Raw genomic sequence first — 16,744 nt, forward strand, 5'->3', positions numbered from 1 at the left:
AGTAGGCTTACATTGACACTGCAATGAAGTTACTGTGAAAATCCCCTAGTTGCCCCACTCTGGCACCTGTTCGGGCACACCGAGGGAGAATTTAGCACCTAACCAGCACGTCTTTCGAACTGTGGAAAGAAACTGGAACACCCGGAGGAAGCCCACGCAGACACGGGGAGAACATGCAGACTCCCCACAGATAGTGACCCAAGCCAGGAATCGAACCCGGGTCCCTGGTGCTGTGAGGCAGCGGTGCTAACCACTGTGCCAACCGTGCTTTGCTTGCTCATTTAGAAATTACACACAAATGATAAAAGAGAGACAATTATCCTGTCAGAGAGGTTTAATTTTCATTAAAATGTGTATTCAAAACTGTTCCAAGTTAAAATAATCAGTCAGTCCCATCGTTAACGCCTATCCTCACCCACAAACACAAACCCATTGTCCTGCACCTAAGGGATTATAGCCTTTCTCCCGAACACATCCAACTGAGACGGACAGCGGGATTCTCCGGCCTCGCCCGCGACTGGGATTCTCCAGTCCCACTGCAACGAACGGAGATTTGGCTGAGTGCCAAGTTCTCTATCCTCGCGGGCAAGAGTGGTGGGAGGGTGTGGGGGGGGGGGGGGGGGAGGGGGGGCGATGGACGGAGAATTCCAGCCAAGGAGTGATCCTCATCCTCATCTTTACTTCCATCCAAATTCTTCAAGAGCAGATTTTGTGGTGTTATATGTAACAAAAATATCTCGTCACTGTTACTATCCGTGTCGGATGAACACGGGGAGGAATATGAGGAGATTCCAAGGATTGCAACACATGTCCCTGAAGAGGGATTTTCCTGGATTTAACTGATTGGAAGAAGATTGTGTGGGTCACAGAGTAAAGCCTGCTTTATATCTTTACTTCCACTGATTTCAATGGAAATAAAAGTGGAGAGATATAAAATAGTCTCCAATTCATCATCGCCCATTTTTCATTGTTGCACTAAATCGGAAGTACTCCCCATTATTCAATGTCCAATATTCACAGTGCCCGGGGGGGTCGGTGCAGCTGGGACAGGAAGATCTGTTCAGGCCTTTATACAAGGATTTCCTGAAGCATCAGGATATCCAAAGTGTTTCGCCGCTGAGGACGTACTTTCTGAAATGCAGACACTGCTGTAGAGTAGGAATCGCGGGAGGCAATTTGGAACTTGCAGCAGCAAATAGCAGGAGATATTGGTTGAGGGGTAAATATTAGCTGGGATTTACCCCCTCCCCACCCCTTTCTCCCCACCCCACACGGCATGTTCTGCAGTGGTGGAGAAGAGTCAGCAGTGAGATCTTCCAGACCTGCCGCTGACAAAGGAGTTTCCTGTTGTTCACACCCCGCCCCACCAGGGGTTGCCGTTGGCGGCGGGACCGGAAGATTCCGCCAGCAGGAGCGACCAGAAATCCCATCTATTGACCAGAACGCTGGGGGAACTCCCCTGCTCTTTTTCCAATTGTGGCTGTGGGATGTTTTGCATCCAGCTGATAAGATGGACAGAGTTCAGCTCCTGTCTAAGTGGCGACACCTGCGACTGTGTAGCACTGCCCACGTACTGCGCCACGGTGCCAGCTCAGACCTTGCGTTCAAGTCTCTGGGGATGGGACTTGAAGCCACTGAGACATCCCTCTGGAGTGAAGATTACAAAAGCAGGAAAGTCATGTATAGAACTTTGGTGAGGCCACACTAGAGTACTGTGTGCAGTTCTGGTCGCCACATTATAGGAAAGACATAAATGCACTGGAGAGGGTGCAGAGGAGATTCACCAGGATGTTGCCTGGGATGGAGCATTTAAGCTATAAAGAGAGGTTGGGTAGGCTTGGGTTGTTTTCTCTGGGGCAGAAAAGACTGAGCGGGGGGGCAACTTGATTGAGTGTTCAAGATTATGAGGGGCATGGACAGGGTGGATAGGGAGCAGCTGTTTCCCTGAGTTGAAAGGTCAGTTACGAAGGGACACAAGTTAAAAGTGAGGAGTGGGAGGTTTAGGGGACAAACCTTTTTACCCAGAGGGTGGTGAGGGTCTGGAATGCGCTGCCTGGGAGGGTGGGATGCTTCACATCCTTTAAAAAGTACCTGGATGAGTACTTGGCACGCCTTGATAACATTCAAGGCTATGGGCCAAGTGCTGGCGAGTTGGATTAGGTGGGCAGATCAGGATCTTTCACACATCAGTGCAGACTCGATGGGCCAAAGGGCCTCTTCTGCACTGTAGCATTCTGTGATTCTGTGAAGCAGCACTACACGTGTCTGGCAATGAGGGAATTACAGCTTAGAGACCCTTTTGCCTGACGAATAGGGGACAGATAGGAGTGGGCAGAGAGTTCAGGAGAACGCTCCTCAAGAAATTCCAACGTTTAGACTTTGGGAGACACTTCTAAAACCATAAAACTGCTGGAAGAGAATTGTCACAATGTGCTGAGAGTTTACTGTATTTCCTTGGATATGTGCCCAGTTCCCCACTTAACAGATCTGCTATCTATAGATCACAGGGAGTATTCTCTGAGCATTGAAAGGAGGGGAATAAGAAGATGTTAAAAGCTCAAATCAAAACAAGAAGCAAGAATTAAATGGATATTTATATCTCTTTACAAAATGTAACTCAATGTGACAATTCAGATGAATGAACTTCCTGAACAATTTGTCCAGGACATAATTGCAACATTACTTTCCCGAACACACAAAGAAGGGATTTTCTCTGTGAGAAATCATATTGTAAAGGTCGTTATCAAGAAAAGGGGGATTTCTAACTTTGCTACAATAAACACATGGGGAAGATTTTCCTGCGATTTTATTTTCTCATTCATAAATCACAGCTGCGTGATTTCGATGACACAGAATTGCTCCATGGAATGAAGGTCAGGTGGTTTGGCCATGGTGATTCACAGGGTTACGGGGATAGGACGGAGGGGAGGAGGGCCTGGGTGGGATCCTCTTTCGGCGAATTGGTGCAGACTTGATGGGCCGAATGGCCTGTTTCTGTACTGTAGGGATTCTATGGAATGGTCAGATCTAATTTCGGATTTAATTCATAAACTGGTTCTGTTCCTTGCCTTACCTCTTTTGCCTCTTCACCGCTCAGAGGAGTGCAAGCCAGTCTGTATAAAGTAACGTCATCAGCAGAATGTTTCCAACTCACGCGGAACTCGTCTACAGAAACGTCACTGACCGTCAAGTCCAAGGGCTTTGGGACTTTCTCTGAATGGGACAAAGGGTGAAAAAAAATTGTAATGTGCAATCTGTAACGTGCATTCTGCAATGTGAATTCTGTAATGTGCATTCTGCAATGTGCATTCTGTAACGAGCAATCTGTAATGTGCATTCTGTAATGTGCGTTCTGTAATGTGCATTCTGTAATGTGCGTTCTGTAATGTGCATTCTGTAACATGCATTCTGTAATGTGCATTCTGTAATGTGCGTTCTGTAATGTGCGTTCTGTACCGTGCATTCTGCAATGTGCTTTCTGTAATGTGCAATCTGTAATGAGCAATCTGTAATGTGCGTTCTGTAATGTGCATTCTGTACCGTGCATTCTGCAATGTGCATTCTGTAACGAGCAATCTGTAATGTGCGTTCTGTAATGTGCAATCTGTAATGAGCAATCTGTAATGTGCGTTCTGTAATGTGCATTCTGCAATCTGCATTCTGTAACGTGCATTCTGTAACATCAGGTTTATTTTTTTATGGAACCGTTTGCTGAGCAGATACAAAGACCAGGTTCCTCCCACTTACTTGTGGTGAAGCTGCCTGTGAGAGGGTCCGACTGTCCCTCATCGTAAACTGAGAAAACAGCGACCGTGTACTCTGTCAGCGAGGTCAGGTTACTCAAGAACATTGACGTCGACCCTTCAACTTCATCCTGGGAGACCATAAATATAAAATGAAAACCAATAAACCCAATCGGGAAATCAAGAACCCACAGAGTGGTGAGAATGTGGAACTCCCGTTCTAATAGTCCCAGAGTAATGCCCGTATTCTGCCAACATTTACATGGGTGCTGCCAATGTTGAAATGGTTGTCCTGTTAATAAAAGCATTTATAAAGGAAAATAATCTAAAGATGGGCCTTGAAGGTTTCCAGTGCTGAGCTTGTCACAGCTTGCTCCGTTGTCAGATAAAAAGAGGGTCTGAAAGCAAGTCATATTGGACTCGAAATGTTGGCTCTATTCTCTCTCTACAGAGATGCTGCCAGATCTGCTGAGATTTTCCAGCATTTCCTGTTTTTATTTCAGAATCCAGCATCTGCAATATTTTGCTTTGTTTTGACATTCCATTGTGGGATTCATAAAATCATCAAATCCCTACAGTGCAGAAGAGGCCATTTGGCCCATCGAGTCTGCACCAACTCTCTGACAGAATATCTTACCCAGGCCCTCATCCCCACCCTATCCCTGTAACCCTACACACGGCTAATCCCCCTGACCTACACATCTTTGGACACTAAGGAGCAATTTAGCATGGCCACGCCACCTAACCCGCACATCTTTGGAGTGTGGAAGGAAACCGGAGCACCCGGAGGAAACCCATGCAGACACGGGGAGAATGTGCAGACTCCACTCAGACAGTGACCCAAGGCTGGAATTGAACCCGGGTCCTTGGCACTGTGAGGCAGCAGTGCCAACCACTGTGCCACCGTGCCACCCTGGGGAAAGAAGATTGCTGATTTACTGTTATGGAAACAAATGACCTTTGCAGTTTGTGTGGATGGTTGCCTTGTGTTTAGTCATGCTGGAGGGCACCAGGTATTGCGTCTGTCAATTCTCACCAAAACTGAAGGGAGTAATTGTGGTGAATCGTGGAGACCCATTTAAGGGGAAGCTGAATAAACACATGAGGGAGAAGAGAATTGAAAGCTAGGCTGATGTGGTGGAATGAAAAGGAATGTGATCAGGCTCAACTGGGGCCTAAAAGCACCAGGATGGGCCAGATGGGCTGAATGGCCTGTTTCTCGAATGTAAATTCTACATAATTCTCTTTTTTTTCTCAGCTTTTCCATTCACTCATTTTATTTATCCCGGCTCTCTTTACTGTTTTGATTCCTATCACTGGGTGAAATCCTGGAACTCCCTCCCTAACAGCACTGTGGGTGTACCTACACCACAGGGACTGCAGCGAGTTCAAGAAGGCAGCTCACCGCCACCTTCCCAAGGGGCAATTAGGGATGGGCAACAAATGCTGGGCCAACAACACCCACATCCTTTAAATTAATTTTTAAAACCTGTCTTCTTCTTTTGGTCAGGAAACTGTTCAGGTAGACAATACTTCTGTATTACCCAGATGCAGACTCGATGGGCCGAATGGCCTTCTTCTGCACTGCAGGAATTCTAGGCAGCTCTTTGCTTACTTTAATGACACCCTGGTAAGCAGGAACAGAGTCACTAATGCACAATGTGCAAACCACAATGTAATTTACTTCTTCGAGGGTGGCACGGTGGTTAACACTGCTGCCTCACAGCCCCAGGGACCCGGGTTCAATTCCGGTTTAGGTCACTGTCTGTGCGGAGTTTGCAAGTTCTCCCCATGTCTGCGTGGGTTTCCTCCGGGTACTGCGGTTTCCTCACACAGTCCAAAGTTGTGTGGGTTAGGTTGATTGGCCATGCTAAATTGCCACTTAGTGTCAGGGGAACTAGCAGGGTAAATGTGTGGAATTATAGGAATAGGGCCTGGGTGGGATTGTGGTCGGTGCAGACTCAATGGGCTGAATGGCCTCCTTCTGCACTGTAGCGTTCTATGATTCTATAACCAGTCTTCAAAGTGTGTAGATGAACGACGAGTTTGTAAATGATTCCTGCACTTGCCTCGTTTATTGTTGCCCCATCAGTTTTCACGTACATGATCCGATACCCGCGAACCTTCTTCGAAACTGCCTCCCAGGTGACCATGGCGGTGCTGTGCCCGACTTCGGAGAACTCGAGGTTCCGGGGCGGACTGAGTGGCACTGAGAAAAAGAAGAAAGATGTTTCTTTTCAGGTAAATCCTGATCCAAGGTAAAAACAATTGTCCCAAAATTTGACATCAATCCACACAAGGGGAAATTGGAACAGGTGACCGAAAGCCGGGAGCAAGAGGTCAGCTTCTTGGCATGTCCTGGAGGAGGAGAGAGGTTTAGAAAATAAACTTTTTTATGTTTTCCACAACGGGTACGATCGGTTTATTGAAAGATAACTCTAGCGAACTTTATTTATGACCATTACTCCTTGACCTACTCTGGCTCCCAGTCCAGAAACACATCGATTTTCAAATCCTAAACCTTGCGTTGGTATATTTCCACGGCCTCGCTCCTCGCTAGCTCAGTAAACTCCTCCAGCTCCCACAATATCCACACTCCCCTAATTCTGGCCTCTTGAGCATCATGATGTGGGGATGCCGGCGTTGGACTGGGGTTAACACAGTAAGAGTTTTAACAACACCAGGTTAACACCAGACCTGGTTGGCTGGAGAGATTCACATTCCAATCAGTATTCTGTAACTTGATTTTGTGTCTCTGTATGCTCTGAGAGCAGATATCCACTCCATCTGATGAAGGAGCAGCGCCTCGAAAGCTAATGGCATTTGCTACCAAATAAATCTGTTGGACTTTAACCTGGTGTTAAAACTCTTACTCTCTTGAGCATCCCCAATGTCCATCACACCATTGGTGGCCGTGCCTTCAGCTGCCTAGCTCCTTAAAACCAATCTTTTTGACTTTTTTGGTCACCTGTCCTAATAACTTTGTGGCCGGAATTTTCTGGCCATTCACGCCGGTGGGATTCTCCGGTCCCGCTGCAGTGAAGGGAGGTTTGGCTGAGCACCAAATTCTCCATCTTCCCTCACAGCAGAGCGGGGGGGCGTGAACAGCTGGAGAATTCCGACCCTTGTGTTACTCGGTGAAGAATTTTATCTGATAATGTTCCTGAGAGGCGGCTTGGGGACCTTTTATACAGTTAAAGGCACGAGCTGGAGTTATTAAATGAAGGATGAGGCTCCGCACCCAAACTTCAATTTCACAAGGATAAACTCTACCATCTAGAATCTGGGCTGTGTCACAAACTGGAAGCAACGTCTGACCTGGGCAGGCTGCTCCTACCCCCAGGTAATGGCCAAGATTGACCAGATTTATGGTAATGGGCCGAATGGCCTCCCCCTGCGCTGTGTGATTCCAGGAAAAGTACATCTGAGGGTTTCACCCGTATACTCCAACATTTTGTACAGGCCTTCCAACCCCAGGTGTTGAGATAACGTGAGGAATATAACTTATTGAAGCAATCATTAAGACCTACGTGTTGTTTCTTGTCCAGTCAATGGGTCACTCGCCTCATCACCATACAATGCGTAAACTGTAACTGTATATTCCGTGTTTGGGGTCAATCCCTCCAGTTCTATGTCTGTAACTGAGTTGTCCACTTTCACCTAGGATGGAACATACAGCAAGCTGATTTCTCAATCGTATCTCTGACCATTTCACTGTCAATGCAAAATACAAATTGAGTTCAACACACGAGGACATTCTTCTGACTTTACACCCTTTATCTTGACCAGCCTGAGTCTGAATTAGCGTCACAGAATGATGGAGCACAAGAAGAGGCCACGTGGCCCATCATGACTCTTTGAAGGAGCTCTCCGATCAGTAACACTCCCTGCCTATCCTCCCATAGCCCTGCAAACACTCCCATCAGTAACTCTCCCCCCGCCCATTCCCCCACAGCCCTGCAAACACTCCGATCAATAGTATCCCCCCCGCCCATTCCCCCACACCCCTGCAAACACTCCGATCAATAGCATCCTCCCCGCCCATTCCCCCATAGCCCTGCAAACACTCCCATCAATAACACCCCCTGCCCATTCCCCCATAGCCCTGCAAACACTCCCATCAATAACACCCCCTGCCCATTCCCCCATAGCTCTGCAAACACTCCCATCAGTAACTCTCCCCTCCGCCCATTCCCCCATAGCCCTGCAAACACTCCCATCAGTAACAGCCCCCCCCCAAGTCCATTCCCCCATAGCCCTGCAAACACTCCCATCAGTAACTCTGCCCCCCTGCCCATTCCCCTATAGCCCTGTAAACATTCCCATCAATAACACCCCCCCCCGCCCACTCCCCCACAGCCCTGCAAACACTCCGATCAATAGTATCCCCCCCCGCCCATTCCCCCACACCCCTGCAAACACTCCGATCAATAGCATCCTCCCCGCACATTCCCCCATAGCCCTGCAAACACTCCCATCAATAACACCCCCTGCCCATTCCCCCATAGCTCTGCAAACACTCCTATCAGTAACTCTCCCCTCCGCCCATTCCCCCATAGCCCTGCAAACACTCCCATCAGTAACAGCCCCCCCCAGTCCATTCCCCCATAGCCCTGCAAACACTCCCATCAGTAACTCTGCCCCACTGCCCATTCCCCTATAGCCCTGTAAACATTCCCATCAATAACACCCCCCCCGCCCATTCCCCCACACCCCTGCAAACACTCCGATCAATAGCATCCTCCCCACCCATTCCCCCATAGCCCTGCAAACACTCCCATCAATAACACCCCCTGCCCATTCCCCCATAGCTCTGCAAACACTCCCACCAGTAACTCTCCCCTCCGCCCATTCCCCCATAGCCCTGCAAACACTCCCATCAGTAACAGCCCCCCCCAGTCCATTCCCCCATAGCCCTGCAAACACTTCCATCAGTAACTCTGCCCCCCTGTCCATTCCCCTATAGCCCTGTAAACATTCCCATCAATAACACCCCCCCCCCCGCCCATTCCCCCACAGCCCTGCAAACACTCCCAACAATAACACACCACCGCCCATTGCCCCACAGCCCTGCAAACAGATTTCGTACTGTGTCCATCTCAGTCCAACGCCGGCATCTACACATCCTGTATAATTGCATCAAGACAGCCCTGCTCCTGTACTCGAACCCTCTCGCTATGAAGGCCAGCATACCATTGCCTTCTTTACCACCTGCGTGCTTTGAAGAGTGAATTCTTGTTTTATAGAAAAATGTCCATTTGTCCTCAAAACCATGTACAAAAATATGAATTTAATTTTCTTTAATCATTGAGGGAGGTACTTACCTCTTTCTCATCAGCTGTTTCTCCCCCAGTGAGTGCAGCATAGAGTATCATATAACCGGTGGCAGATTCAGCAGATTCCCACTTGACTCTCATGCTGCTGTGACTCACATCGTAGATATCCAGATCAGCGGCCGCAGGAAGCGCCACTGCAAGAGAAACGAACGAATGTTCACCCCTCGGGAAAAGCCATTTGGCCCCTGAGCCAGTTCCACCATTCAAACAGATCCTTAATTCCAATCACTCAAAGTTTAACTTAAGTTAAACAAAGACGTCCTATCCTGGATCATCAAGAATATTGACCTTGAAATGATAAAGTCGGATGTCTCCAGGTGGCACATCTAACTGTTGCTCTATCCACTGATGTCCTGTGATGAACCCAGTTTACAAATCATGTCAGTTTCAATGGGGTGATTGGAGATTAAGCAAGGGCATGAGGGAGTCGGAAGTGGAACATCGCTTCAGAACAGACTACAGGTTATTTGAATTATGTTCCATGCTCTGACTAAAGTGACTATAGGCGACCTATCCTCTGATAACTGGACGGCACGGCGGCACAGTGGCTAGCACTGCTGCCTCACAGTGCTGGGGGCCCGGGTTCGATTCCCGGCTTGGGTCACTATGTGGAGTTTGCACGTCCTTCCCGTGTCTGTATGGGTTTCCTCCTGTTTCCCCCCACACTCCAAAGACGTGCGGGTTAGATGGACTGGCCATGCTAAATTGCTCCTGAGTGTCAGGGAGATTAGCAGGGTAAATATGTGGGGTTAGGGGGATAGGACTTGGGTGAGATTGATGTTGGTGCAGCCTTGATGGGTCAAATGGCCTTCTTCTGCACTGTAGGGATTCTATCCTATGAACTAAAATTCTTTCCAGCATTTGGCATTTGGACATGATAGATTAATTGTTATAGACATGACCTTAAAGCAAGCCTTGGACTGCAGTGGTGGTTAATTGGAGAAGTAATGTTGTATATAAATAAACTTCTGACGTATTCTCCAAAGGGCAACGTTGCTAAGCATTATTCGAGATTTATTGTGTTCCAGTTACAGATTCTGCAAAGCATACCAGCAAAAACCCTTCTTTAGCATTGTCTCTGCTTCCCTTTTAAGCCAATCCACACCTAATGGGAACTCTTTCTTAAATCACAAATGTCGGAGTTGATGGGGTGGCATGGTAGCGCAGTGGTTAGCACTGCTGCTTCACAGCTCCAGGGTCCCGGGTTCGATTCCCGGCTCGGGTCACTGTCTGTGTGGAGTTTACACATTTCTCCTCGTGTCTGCGTGGGTTTCCTCCGGGTGCTCCGGTTTCCTCCCACAGTCCAAAGATGTGCGGGTTAGGTTGATTGGCCAGGTTAAAAAAAAAAATTGCCCCTTAGAATCCTAAAATACGTAGGTTAGAGGGATTAGCAGGTAAATATGTGGGAGTAGGGCCTGGGTGGGATTGTGGTCGGTGCAGACTCGATGGGCCGAATGGCCTCCTTCTGCACTGTAGGGTTTCTATGATTCTTCTATGATTCTATGATGCTGAAGCCAAAGTCATCAAACCTACACTGGACGTAATTCTGCAAGTTTTATCCACGTGAGCACCCTCCCCCTCCCTTCACTCCCAGGCATGTCCCTCCCTCCTCTCCACTGCCCCCCCCCCCCTCCCCACCCCAGTCAAACAGCATTTTCCCATCTCCAATAAATGAAACTGCCCAAAGAACATGGAAAAGAACACAATTTATATTTTTAACATCTCTCTGAATTTTCTGCCAGGGCTTTGCTCCCAGCTGCGCTCAACCATTAATCTCCAACTTGTGTTAACTCAGGGTCATTCCTGTAGGGAGGTGTCGGGGGAGGGGGGGGGGGGGGGGGGGGGAGGCATTGGCTATCCCAAATTAACCGCAGGATTGGGATTTAGCCACTCACTACTCACATGTGGTTACGACTCCACGTAAGCCTTCACTGGCAGCCTTCTCATAGATGGCAAACACCGCCAGCTGATATTCAGTCAGGGACATCAGGTTCTGAATGACGGCTGTCGACTCTGTTCCATCCACAACCACCTACAGAGAAAAGAACTTGCATTTCCTTATCTGACAGAGTTAGCGGTAACACGACCCAGCTGGAGTCTGATCAAAGCCAGATCATTTAGCTTTGGCCCGAAAACCTTTTGTGTGCCTCGTGGGTTTCCTTACACCCCATTGCAGATGATTATCCAAATAAATCATCCTTTCAAATTATTTTGCGGGATATGGGTTTGACATTCCACGTCTCTAATTTCCCCTTGGGGTGGTGGTGAGCTGCCTTCTTGAACCCGCTGCGGTCTCTGAGATGTAGGTACACCCCTGAAAAACATGCCCTGTTTGAGAGCAGATTTCCACTCCATCTGATGAAGGAGCAGCGCTCCGAAAGCTTATGGCATTTGCTACCAAATAAACCTGTTGGACTTTAACCTGGTGTTGTTAAAACTCTTACTATGTAGGTACATCCACAGTGCTGAGAGGGCGGGAGTTCCAGGTTTTGACTCAACGACAGTGAAGGAACGGCCGATTTGTTTCCAAGTGGAAGATGCCGTTGAAGGAGCTGCAGTGAATCTTGTAGATGGTACATGCGGCTGCCACAGTGTGTCAGTGCTGGAGGGAGTGAATATTGAAGGACTGCTTTGTCCTGGATGGTGTAGAGCTTCCTGAGTGTTGTTGGAGCTGCACCCATCCAGGCAAGTAGGGAGTGTTCCATCACACTCCTGACTTGTGCCTTATAGATGGCGGACAGGCTTTGGGAAGTCAGGAGGTGAGTTACTCACCTGTTCTAGGCAGGTTTCTCTTGGATGATGGCCGATTGTCTCAGTGGGGCTCACACCTAACACAGTGGCTGCATGTATTCTGCATGCCATTTTGGACTATTTCACACCTGCTTTTCAGGTGACTAAGGGCGGCACAGCGGCACAGTGGTTAGCACTGCTGCCTCCCAGCGCCAGGGACTCGGGTTCGATTCCCAGTTTGGGTCACTGCCTGTGTGGAGTCTGCACGTTTTCCCTGTGTCTGTGTGGGTTTCCTCCGGGTGATGCTGTTTCCTCCCACAGTCCAAAGATGTGCGGGTTAGGTGGATTGGCCCCTTAGTAGCAGGGAGGCCAGCAGGGTACTACATGGGGTTATAGGGATAGGGCCTGGGTGGCATTGTGGTCGATGCAGACTCGATGGGCCGAATGGCTTCCTTCTGCACTGTAGGGATTCTATGATCTATAAAATCAGAGTACCAGGTTATTACCATATTGCTACTTGTGGGATCTTGCCATGTGAAAATTGGCTGCTCTGTTTCCCATGTTACAACAGTGACTACACTTCAGAAACTACTTCACTGGCTGTAAAGCATGATGGGATTTTGGAAGACTATAGACATGGAGCTGCAACAACACTCAAGAAGCTCGACACCATCCAGGACAAAGCAGTCCCGCTGGACTAGCACCCCATGCACCACCTTCAACATTCGCTTCCTCCACCATCGGCACACAGATGCACTGCAGGAACTCTTAAAGGTTCCTTTGACAACAGCTTTCAAACCCGAGACTACTACCATCTAGAAGGACAAGGGCAGCAGATACCTGGGAACACCACCACCTTCAAGTTCCCCTCCAAGCTAAACACCATCCTGACTTGGAAATACATTGGCCGTTCCTTCGCTGTCGCTTGTGCCAGATTCCTGGAACACCCTCCCTAACAGCATTGTGGGTGTACCTACACCACATGGACTGCAGCGGTTCAAGAAGGCAGCTCACCACCACCTTCTGAAGGGTAATTAGGGTTGGGCAATATATACTGGCCGAGCCAATGATGCCCACATCCTATGAAAGAATTAAAAATTAGATCCAATGCCAGTGAAATTCACAGGGCCTAACATGTATCTCCGGTTCATACTGAGAAGTCTCACAACACCAGGTTAAAGTCCAACAGGTTTATTTGGAATCACGAGCTTTCGGAGCGAAGTTCCTTCATCAGGTGAGTGGAGAGGCAGGTTTCGCAAACATGGCATATATCGACCGAGACACAATTGCAAGATAATCTCCACATCATGGCTACCATTCACACCACAAACCACTGACTCAAAGTGGAGAGGATCTCCAAGATCGCGCATATCAACGCAGACATCAAATTTCTACAAAGATGCAAGAAAGCAGAAATTATCTTGCAATTGTGTCTTTGTCAAAAATGCCATGTTTGTGAAACCTACCTCTCCACTCACCTGACGAAGGAGCGACACTCCGAAAGCTCAGGCTACCAAATAAACATAAGAACATAAGAAATAGGAGCAGGAGTAGGCCATCTAGCCCCTCGAGCCTGCCCCGCCATTCAATAAGATCATGGCTGATCTGACGTGGATCAGTACCACTTACCCGCCTGATCCCCATAACCCTTAATTCCCTTACTGCTCAGGAATCCATCCATCCGCGCTTTAAACATATTCAGCGAGGTAGCCTCCACCACCTCAGTGGGCAGAGAATTCCAGAGATTCACCACCCTCTGGGAGAAGAAGTTCCTCCTCAACTCTGTCTTAAACCGACCCCCCTTTATTTTGAGGCTGTGTCCTCTAGTTTTAACTTCCTTACTAAGTGGAAAGATGGGCCTGGAAGAGGTGTGAATGGCGACAGCAGAATCATCAGCAGTAGCATTAGCTACTGCTGATGTTGGACTTTAACCTGGTGTTGTGAGACCTCTTACTGCGCCCACCCCAGTCCAACGCCGACATCTCCACATCTCAGGTTCATATTGGATTGTGACTCAGTTCAGCATCACGACTGTCAGCTTTAGCAGGTAAACAGCAGAGTACTGAGAGGGCCATTGCAGACTGTTACCAAATAGACTGACAAAACAATAGGTATTCCTAGGGAACCTGTTAGCCTGATGAGTATAACCTCACAACATTATTTATCCTTTTAAACTGATTTTTAAAATGCTATAATAAAGCTTGATGCAAGCTTGAGGGACAGGACCTCATTTTCTGAATTGGCATTTTACGAACTCCCAGATTTGACGTTGAGTTTAACCATTGCAGACAGTAATGTTTGCTGCTGCTTTCTCACAGAGCTAATGCTACTGCCGATGATTCTGCTGTCGCCATTCACACCTCTTCCAGGCCCATCTTTAATTTGTCCCCCTTCACCATTTCCTATTGCCCTGAACCTTCTGAGATTTAATCTGCCTTCCACTATATCACAAGCCTTCCCCTGTTGCTCTGTGGACAGCACGTTGGCACTGCTGCACTCACAGCGTCAGGGACCCGAGTTCGATTCCCGGCTTGGGTCACTGTCTGTGTGGAGTTTGCACGTTCTCCCCGTGTCTGCGTGGGTTTCCTCCGGGTGCTCCGGTTTCCTCCCACAGTCTGAAAGACGTGCTGGTTAGGGTGCATTGGCCGTGCTAAATCCTCCCACAGTGTACCCGAACAGGTGCCGGAGTGTGGCGATTCGGGGATTTTCACAGTAACTTCATTGCAGTGTTAATGTAAGCCTACTTGTGACACTATTAAACAAATTTAAAACCTTTACTCCTCCCCTTCCCCCGTGTCGGTTAAAACCTGTTACACCTCTGACCTTTTCTGATGGAAGGTCATTGAACTGAAACGTTGGGCTGAATTCTGCCCTGACTAGCTCCCAGTAGTGACCTGTCTCGGAGTGGGTGTTCTAGAGGCGGATTCCATTGGGAATCAGCAACCCACTCCACAGGGATAGGCAGCCAATTAGAAAAGAATGAAGGTTCCACTCCAAGCCACTTTGTGCACTGGCTGTCAGTCAGTCTCCCCGAATCCCCGCTGATTCCAGGGGCCAGTAGCGAATTGGAAGCCTCTTGCTCAGAGCAAGCCAGGGGCCTATCAGATGTCTCCACTCACTGGCCAATGAATGAGCCACCCTAACTCTGGGCCTTCTTTAACAACAAAGAACAAAGAAAATTACAGCACAGGAACAGGCCCTTCGGCCCTCCAAGCCTGCACCGACCATGCTGCCCATCTGAACTAAAACCCCCTACCCTTCCGGGGACCCTATCCCTTTATTCCCATCCTATTCGTATATTTGTCCAGACGCCCCTTAAAAGTCACTATTGTATCCGCTTCCACTACCTCCCCCGGCAGCGAGTTCCAGGCACCCACTACTCTCTGTGTAAAAAAACGTGCCTCGTACATCTCCTTTAAACCTTGCCCCGCGCACCTTAAACCTGTGCCCCCTAGTAATTGACTCTTCACCCTGGGAGAAAGCGTCTGACTATCCATTCAGTCCATGCCTCTCATAATCTTGTAGACTTCTATCAGGTCTCCCCTCAACCTCCGTCGTTCCAGTGAGAACAGTTTGGGCAGGTTTCTGAAAGCATCTCCATTCTGAGTCGCCCTTGCGCTCGATTTTCTGTCTCAGCCGTGCCCACCTCGGCCACTGGGACTGCGGCCCTTTCCCTGGATCTCCAGCTTCACAAAACCCACCATTGTCCCAAGCTGGATGGGGAAGGGGGCGGAAGACAGATAGGGCCCTGCCGCAGGGAAAGTTGCATCGATGGTCACCTTGACTACAAGAGGAGACTCAAGGCCCTCATGTAGGCCTGATGCCAGGTTCCTGGCACCCACTGGAAACCTTAGCCCGTTAAATCTGATTTTCTCCCTCCACAGATGCTGCATGACCTCCTGAACATTCTGGCATTCTCCACAATTTATTTCAGATTTCCAGCATCTGCAATATTTTGCTTTTGTGTATACAATGATCCTTGGTACAGCTCCGCACTGGCACCGAGAATGAACCCTGAGCTACCTCTTCCGGCTGGCCAGCGGTGGTTGAGTAATAAACCACACGATACTTTTCCACTTTCCCAGGGGCGTGCGACCAGCTGACACGGAGGCTCCGAGCTGTCACGTCAGTCGTTACAAGGTTGGTGGGTGCCACAGGGTTCGAGCTCACACTTCCTGTTGCTTCTAGAGATTCGGAGGAACAATAAAAATTCAATGATTATAGGGTCAGAATAAGACATAGTTGCAGAATGAAGAACAGGCCTGAATATCCTGGATGTTGGGGTCTCCAATCCTTAAATCTCAAGCCCAGATGGCAAGGTAGGTTTCCAGGGGTGGAGGCCAAGTAAGACCTGGGGCGGGGAGTGGAGAATTCTTTTTTATTATTTGTTCATTATGTTAATGAAGCTGCAAACATGAGCATTGATGGGGCACTGCAGTGGGGGTGGGATTGGGGGGGTTGTTGTGTCAGGTTCATGGGGGAGGGGGTGGTCGTATCAGGTCAGGTCGAGCCCGCAGGGGTGATCAGAGGTCGCGGGGGGGGTACTGTTCCTGTCGGGGCAGAAGAGATCCTTGAGGGATCAGGTGGTGGGGATTACACTGTGATGGGGTGGGGGTGGGGGGATGTGGGAGAATTCCCGTGGGGAGAGTGTCCCATTATAGGGGCCAGGGATGCGGGGGGAGTCATAGAATCCCTACATTGCAGAAGGAGGAGATTTGGCCCATCGAGTCTGCACTGACCACAATCCCACCCAGGCCCTATCCCTGTAACTCCATATATTTACCCTGCTAGTCCCCTTGACACTAATGGACAATTTACCATGGCCAATGCACCTAACGCACACATCTTTGGACCGTGGGAGGAAACCAGAGCACCCGGAGAAAACCCACGCAGACACGGGGAGAATGTGCAAACTCCACACAGACAGTGACCCAA

The 16,744-nt window shown here is 48.8% G+C and overlaps 1 protein-coding gene across 2 annotated transcripts in view; it reads right to left on the reverse strand.

The window, feature by feature from the left end:
• Positions 1-16,744, reverse strand: part of col14a1a (collagen, type XIV, alpha 1a) — a 245,891-nt gene that overhangs the window by 124,924 nt on the left and 104,223 nt on the right. For both annotated transcript variants that reach the window (XM_078216910.1, XM_078216911.1), the window contains exons 10-16: positions 15,833-15,993; positions 10,982-11,111; positions 9,068-9,213; positions 7,274-7,403; positions 5,813-5,952; positions 3,748-3,874; positions 3,074-3,213 (exon numbers count right to left, since the gene is read on the reverse strand). In XM_078216910.1, the coding sequence (XP_078073036.1) occupies positions 3,074-3,213; positions 3,748-3,874; positions 5,813-5,952; positions 7,274-7,403; positions 9,068-9,213; positions 10,982-11,111; positions 15,833-15,993 (974 nt within the window). The remainder of the gene's footprint in view (positions 1-3,073; positions 3,214-3,747; positions 3,875-5,812; positions 5,953-7,273; positions 7,404-9,067; positions 9,214-10,981; positions 11,112-15,832; positions 15,994-16,744) is intronic.

The sequence above is a fragment of the Mustelus asterias genome, chromosome 7, assembly GCF_964213995.1.
Source record: "Mustelus asterias chromosome 7, sMusAst1.hap1.1, whole genome shotgun sequence".
Lineage (NCBI taxonomy): Eukaryota > Metazoa > Chordata > Chondrichthyes > Carcharhiniformes > Triakidae > Mustelus > Mustelus asterias.